Raw genomic sequence first — 6,981 nt, forward strand, 5'->3', positions numbered from 1 at the left:
CTGGTGAGGCCCTCGAGGCTCTGCTTCCTAGCAAAGCACACAGGATACAAACAGCAGCTCCAAAGCCGACTCAAGGCCTCGGGGGCCCTGAGAGCCTCCCCCAGCCCCATCTGGGGGCCTCAGGCCTGTGGCCCAGGTCCATCTGCCGCCAGCAGCCAGCATGCGCTGCACACGCCTGCGCCCGGGCTCTCACAGCTTGCCTTCGCTAGCGCTCCGTCAGAACCGCGGGGGAGGTGACGTCAGAACCGCGGGGGAGGTGACGTTCGCCGCCTGGATGGAACCAAGCTCTTCCCCGAGGCTTGGATTCCAAACAGCTGGTGTTGAGCATTTGCTCAGCGGCCAGAAGACCCCCTCGGCCAGGTGTACAGGGAGCAGGAAGGTGCGGTCACGGCCCCCACACGGGGAGATCAGGCCCCCTGGCACCGTCCCAGGCGCCACCGATCTTAGGTTGCACATCGTTGCAAGACCCAAGGCTGTTCTCTAGAGTCTCAGAATTGGAGATTCTTTAGAACAGCCAGCTGTTAGTATTTCTGGGGAAACAGTTACTTGTGATAAAATACAGAGTTTGTAATGTCAAGATGTGTTTCCCACACAAACTCATTTGCGACACGTAGGTCCTGCTTAAACGGAATATAAGAGGAACTCGGCACTCCCCGCCACGCAAGTTCGGGTTTTTTTCTGGCTTTTATATGAGGATTATGTTCTACCAAACAACACTTACATTTTCAGATTCTGAATTTAACAAAGGTGGTGTCACAGAGCCTGAAACTGCGGGTCTGGCGCAAATAAACATTCCAACCGTAACAGTTTGTTCACGGGGAAGTGACTGGGCTTTCAGCTTAAGCACGATCGTCTGCATGTCGCCCAAATGTCACTGGTACAGATTTCTAAATAAAGTCATTTCTACCAAGATGGCTTCCGTACGGCTTGTCTCCAGACTGACACTCGCACCGGGAGTCACGTGGGCTCCTCCGTGGCCGGACGAAGACAACTTCAGGGGTGCTCGCGAAGGCACCAGGGGACGAGAAGTCCCGGCCACAGCCAGTATGTCCTTGGGTGGCACGGAGAAGGGCCAGGTCTGCCAACTCGTTTAATTCCAGCCCCACCAGAGCGGAATCCCAGAACTGCTGGGCCCATGAGCGCGCGGCCTCTCCGTTGCCATAGGAGGCGTTTACCTGCGAACCACTCAGATTAGGTGAGCCACCAAAGCTCGTTCTGCCATGGACTGGGCGTCCCCAGCCGGTCCCCACCCGAAGGCTGCCGGCCTCACCCTGAGCCTGAGGGCAGGACGGCCGGGTCCTCCCTCACCAGGGCAAGACAGGGATGTTCCTTGAGGCTTGCTTGCCGCCGGGAGGGGTCCTGCCAGACACCGCGAAAGGAGGGGCAGTAGACCAGGGGTTCGAAGAATTTGGGGACAAACATGGTTGTTTTCTGTGGAAAAGCCACCCGGGGAGTCCCTGTAATAAAGGGTAAAGTCCCCCGCCTGGCAAGAGCGTCCTGTTAGAGTCACGTTACCGCGCACGGTGGCTGCACGGGTGGGTCCCAGTGTCCCGGTCGCAGGTGGGTGGGTGGTTTGGGTCCTTACCCACCTTAAAATCACTAAACCCTGGTCTCTCTTCCCCCCTGAGACAGGAGGACCGGGATCTCCTTCCACTGCACTGGGTCTAATCAAATCAGCAGGTTTTCCTTTAGGACAATTGACAACCAGTGACCCCTTAGGCCCCCAAGCGAGCCATGCTTCCCAGGTCCCCACCCTGGGCAGTCCACTCCTATGCCGGTGAAGGCTGGCCCGGTGTATCCGTGCTCTGGGGAAAGGCCCCACCACGGGCAACGTTTGAGTACCCCGAGACCACCATGCTGGAGCAGGCCCAAGGCAGCAGTCCTGAGCGGACGGAGCGGAGACGGGAGAGACGTCCGGCCAGCCGGCCCCGGAGCCGCCCGGGCACCAGCACATGCCGCTTAGAGGCCTGTGGGGCCCCAAACAGCCAGGCCAGGGCCCCGGAAACGGTGCCACACCCGCCCGCCCCAGTCCCAAGGGAACGCCCAGCAGCCCACCCGAACCCTCGTCCTAGCTCTGACCACAGAATCGGCGGCATAACCAAACAGGGCCAGCGCCGGCCACTGCTCAGAGTCAACGCTTATGCCGTGGCGCATGACGCAGCTCCTTGTCGCGTGCTGAGGGGCAGACGGCTCCCTGCGCCGAGGTGGTCGTCTGCTCTGTGAAAGAGGACCCCGTCAGCTGGCCCACCCACCGGCATTAGCCTCCAGACGGGTGGTTTGGGGTTGTCTGCCGTGGCTCCTACTGCTGTCTGAAGCTCGCTCTAAAGGCGGGAGGGATTCGCACGGGCACACTGTGCCTGGAGCTGCCCCGGTGTCTTCAGCTGCCTCCCACCCCTTTGGGGGGCTGACCTAAGTCTCCCTGGAAAACAGCGTTTTGAAAGGAAACTGCGAGGCCAAAGACCATATTAGGTCTGCACCCCAGTCGATGGCCTGACTTCTCCCAGGAACTCGGCTCAGCAATCCTACAGCTACTTCCCTTGCACAGTAGGGTTGATCCATAAATCCGTAAGCTGTAGATAAGGGAGCCGGGGCCTCCCGCTGTCAGAGAAAGAAGTTGCAGCAAAGCCAGTGGGGAGGCCAGGTGTGGACACGTGGGCGGGTGCACACACACATGCTTCCTAACTCACCCTCCACGGGGCCAGCACACAGCCCAGTCACAGCCCCACTGATGCGCTGGATGGGCCACCCTGTGCACTGTGGGGTGTTTCCCAGCACCTCTGGTCTCTACCCCCTACATGCCAGCAGCAGCCCCCAAGTTGTGACAGCCAACATCTCCAGACATCAACAAACATACCCTGGGCGGGGGGGGGGGGGGGGGGGGGGGGGGACTACTCCCCACCGAGACCCAGTGGCTGGGAAGCAGTGACACCCCAGTAGCAGCAGGCACACCCATCTCCAGGTCTTGGATTCCAGATACCACTCTCCCCAAAAGAAGGAACCACAGGTTTTTGGAGAAATGGCAAATTGCTTGATTCTAGGGCTGGAGCGGGGAAAGCACAAGATGATCAGAAGTCTCTGGCAGCGGCACAAAGCAGAGAAGTACTGGGGATGGGGGGCATGTCAGAAGGACACAGGACGAGAGGGAAAGAGGAAGAGAGCTGGGGCGATCCGGGCGCCTCCAGCCGATGGCATGGGACGGCACCCCGTCATGCAGGACGGCACGAGTCCACTGATAAGGAAGAATTACAGGAGAGCCCCAAACAACACGTGGCCACCCCCCTCAAAGGGCAGCCCGCTCACCCCCACGCGAGGGGTGCACTTGGTGACCGGACGGTGGAGAGGTGACGGGCACCCCGGCAACGTCTGCCTTCTTCCCAAACGCCCACAAGCCCGGGCTCATCATGAGAAGGCATCTGACAAACCCAAGGTGAAGGACACCCACAAAGCACCGAGCAGTCTCCTCAAAGTGTCCAGAACATGGACAACAAGAGGGGGAAACTGTCAGGGTCCAGAGGGGACAGAGGAGGCGGGACGACCGCACGCGGTGCGGTGCCCTGGACCGGGTCCTGGGACAGAACAGGCTCGTTTCTGGGAAACCTGCTAAGACCCAAGTCAAGTCTGTGGCTCAGTCAATGGTGTCCTGCCAACGTGAATTCCTCGGCTTTGACAAAGGTGCCGTGGTCCCACGAGACGCTCCTCTGGGGGGGGGAGGGGCACAGGGTCTCCAGTCCCTTCTGTGCCACCAATTACCCCAAACGAAAAAGTTGTAAAAACGACTATAGCTAGTATATGGAAATACAATTGATTTTTGTTTATTGTTGTACTCAATGACCTTGCTAAACTCATTTACTAATTCTAATAATGTGGTTGCAGATCATTTTGTATTTCCTACATTTACAATCATATCACCTGAAAATAATGATGGTTTTACTTCTTCATTTCCAATTTTATAAACCTTACTCCTTTTTCTTGCCTTATTGCTCTGGCTACACTTCCAGAATGATGTTGAATAGAACCAGTGATGCTGGGGCATCCTTGTCTTCTTCCTAGTTGCAGGAGGAAATGCTCAATACTCTCTATTAATCTGATGTTAAGGGTAGTTATTAGAATAAAGCAGTTTTTTCCTGTGAAGTGTGTGTGTGTGTGTGTGTGTGTGAGAGAGAGAGAGAGAGAGAGAGAGAGAGAGAGAGAGAGAGAGAGAATGAATTATCACACCAATTCTGAGCTCTGGTCATAACTCAGCAGATCCTGCCCTGAGCTGGCTGCACGCAGCGGCGACCACACCTCGGTGCTCACACCAGAACCACGGCAGGTGGGGGCGGGGCCCAAACACCAGCGCCTCTGCGAACTACCGGCGGGGACGCGCCTGAGGCAAATGGGAGGGGCGCGGGGGCGCCTTTGGGAGCTGGAATGTTCCACGGCTAGGTCTGCGCGGCGGTGAAAGGGCACGGCACATGCGTAAAAACGAATCGGACCTTGCGCGTCTCGGGCAAGCTGCCGTATCCGTTTGTTCGTCAACTCCAGAGTTTAAAAAGTAGAGCCTCTGTGGTTTGTCGGGCTGTTCCTAGCCAGGGCCCGGGCCGGCCCAAGTTGAAGTCGGCTGGCTGGGTGGGGGCGGGGCGGGACGGGGCGGGGCGCGCGGGGGCGGACGGCGTAGACCCGCTACGGCTCTCGCTCGGGCTCCGGCTCCGGCTCCCGCTCCTTCTCCGGCGAGCGTGCACCCTCTGATCCCGTGCAGGCGGCCTCTCTCGGGCCGCGGCCCCGACCCCACGCGCCCCGCCGGCCCCGGGATGCTGCTCCGGCCGCGGCGGCCGCCGCCGCCCGCGCCCCCCGCGCCGGCGTCGCCGGCCAGCCCCGACCCCGAGCCGCGGCCGGCCGGGGGCGCCCCGGGGACACCGCCCCGGCGGCCCGCCTCGCCCGGCGCGCTGGCAGCGCCCGCGTCCCCCGCGTCCCTCGGGCTCCCCGGGTCGCCCGTGTCCCCGGGCTCGGCGCAGCGCACGCCCTGGAGCGCCCGCGAGACGGAGCTGCTGCTGGGCACGCTGCTGCAGCCGACCGTGTGGCGCGCGCTGCTGCTCGACCGCCGCCAGGCGCTGCCCACCTACCGCCGCGTGTCGGCCGCGCTGGCCCGCCAGCAGGTGCGGCGCACGCCCGCGCAGTGCCGCCGCCGCTACAAGTTCCTCAAGGACAAGCTCCGCGACGCCCAGGGCCAGCCGTCCGGGCCATTCGATGCGCAGATCCGCGAGCTCATGGGGCTGCTGGGCGACAACGGGCACCGCCGCGGCCGCCGCCGTTCCCCGGGGCCCGGGCGCCCCCCGCGCGGCCGCCGGGCGGCCGCCGCCGCACACCTCTCGTCCGCGGGACCGGGTAAGCGGGGGCGGGTGGGGGAGCGGGGGCGGGTGGGGGAGCCGGGGCGGCAGCAGGGGCCCCTGGGCTTAAGAGCCGCGGCAGGCGAGCCCCCGGAGCCCGGCCCGACGCCCCCTCCGCGTTCCAGACGTTCCGCCGCCGCCGCCCGCCACCCGCGACCCCGACGCAGACCCTGCCTGGACGCTGAGGTTCAGCCCGACGCCGCCCAAGTCTGCAGACGCACCGCGCGCTCCCGGCTCCCCGACGGCGTTCTCCACGGTTGCCGCCGCGCCCGGCCGCCCCGAGGACCACGCGCCTTTCCGCGCCGCGGCATCCCCGCCGCCGCCGGCCCTAGACCCCGCCCGGGAGGACCCCGACTCTCCGTCCGGCCGCCCCGAAAACCACGCGCCCCCGCAGTCCGCGCCCCCGTCGCTGAACGCCGCCCTTCTGCAGACCCTGGGGCACCTGGGCGACATCGTGGCCATCTTGGGTCCTCTGCGCGACCAGCTGCTGACCCTGAACCAGCACGTGGAGCAGCTGCGCGGCTCCTTCGACCAGACCGTGTCCCTGGCCGTCGGCTTCATCTTAGGCAGCGCCGCCGCCGAGCGAGGCGTCCTGGCCGACCCGCGAGATTGAGGCCTGGCTGCCCCGATCCTTTCTGTACGATCACGTTCCCTCCGCCCTGACCCCATCCTGCGGCCCTCCCCTCCTCCAAGTCTAGGTATGTTCAATAAAAAGATTGTTTTTTTCCGATATAATTCTGTGAACGCGTGCACGTCTTGTGTTAGATAGGAGTGGTCCCTACTAATACGGCCTGATAAGGTTAAAATGTCTCCCTGTGGGGTGGGGGGTGGAGGGCCTGGGCTGCCTGTGCCTTGGAGCGTGCTGGGATGCTGACTAGGACCTTCCCTAGGAGGCAAGGGCACATCGAATGGGAAGTTGGGGTCCTTGTAACACTGGCTTTCCCCGGAGCCTCCCAGACCCTGCCCGCTAGAACTTTGCACCAGCCTAGCCTTGGTGGGCGAGCATTTTCTGCCCTCCCTGGGAGCCCAACTGAGCGGGACCAGGGGGGGAGATTGGACCCCCAGGGAAAATAGCAGTGACCGGACTCTGCCTGAGCCACTGGGGGTGGGCATTAGAGGGTCTCCTCCACTGTGGGCACGCTCCCCCAGCCTGACCAGAGCTGCCAGTGGGGTGTGCTCAGAGCCCCACCCCGACCCCAGTCAGGCCTAAACCTTCCGGCTGGGTTCTGGAAAGCAGGACTCCTTAGAGGCAGCTGGGAACAGGACAGCCAACGCATACCAGGAGAGGGGCTCCTTTTGTCCCCGGGGAAGTGACTGCTCTGGGTAGCCCAGGCTCTGAGACTTTGGCCGAGGACCACGTCCTGCAGATTTGAGAGGACTTGACCAAAACCGCCCTGGGAGCATTTTCCAAATAGTAACTGAGCCCCACCCTCTTTCGGTGGATCCAACGAATGGGAACTGGGTGGGCCGGGAGGTGCTCCTGCCCTGGGGAGATAAGGAAGTAGCCCGAGGCAACTGGCCAGCATAACAATACAGTTCCACCAAGTAGGGGTTCTTTTCAGGGACAAGTGATTGCCCCGAGGCCACAAAGCTAAATAGGTGTTCTTGCTGGCCC

At 62.2% G+C, this 6,981-nt stretch overlaps 1 protein-coding gene across 1 annotated transcript; it reads left to right on the plus strand.

The window, feature by feature from the left end:
* Positions 1 to 4,790: 4,790 nt before the first annotated feature.
* Positions 4,791 to 6,053, plus strand: UTF1 (undifferentiated embryonic cell transcription factor 1). The gene is made up of 2 exons (XM_047826215.1): positions 4,791 to 5,364; positions 5,492 to 6,053. Exons 1-2 carry the CDS (start codon positions 4,791 to 4,793, stop codon positions 5,977 to 5,979), a joined length of 1,062 nt encoding a protein of 353 aa, XP_047682171.1. The 3' UTR covers positions 5,980 to 6,053.
* The last annotated feature ends 928 nt before the right edge of the window (positions 6,054 to 6,981 follow it).

The sequence above is a fragment of the Prionailurus viverrinus genome, chromosome D2, assembly GCF_022837055.1.
Source record: "Prionailurus viverrinus isolate Anna chromosome D2, UM_Priviv_1.0, whole genome shotgun sequence".
Taxonomy (NCBI): Eukaryota; Metazoa; Chordata; class Mammalia; order Carnivora; family Felidae; genus Prionailurus; species Prionailurus viverrinus.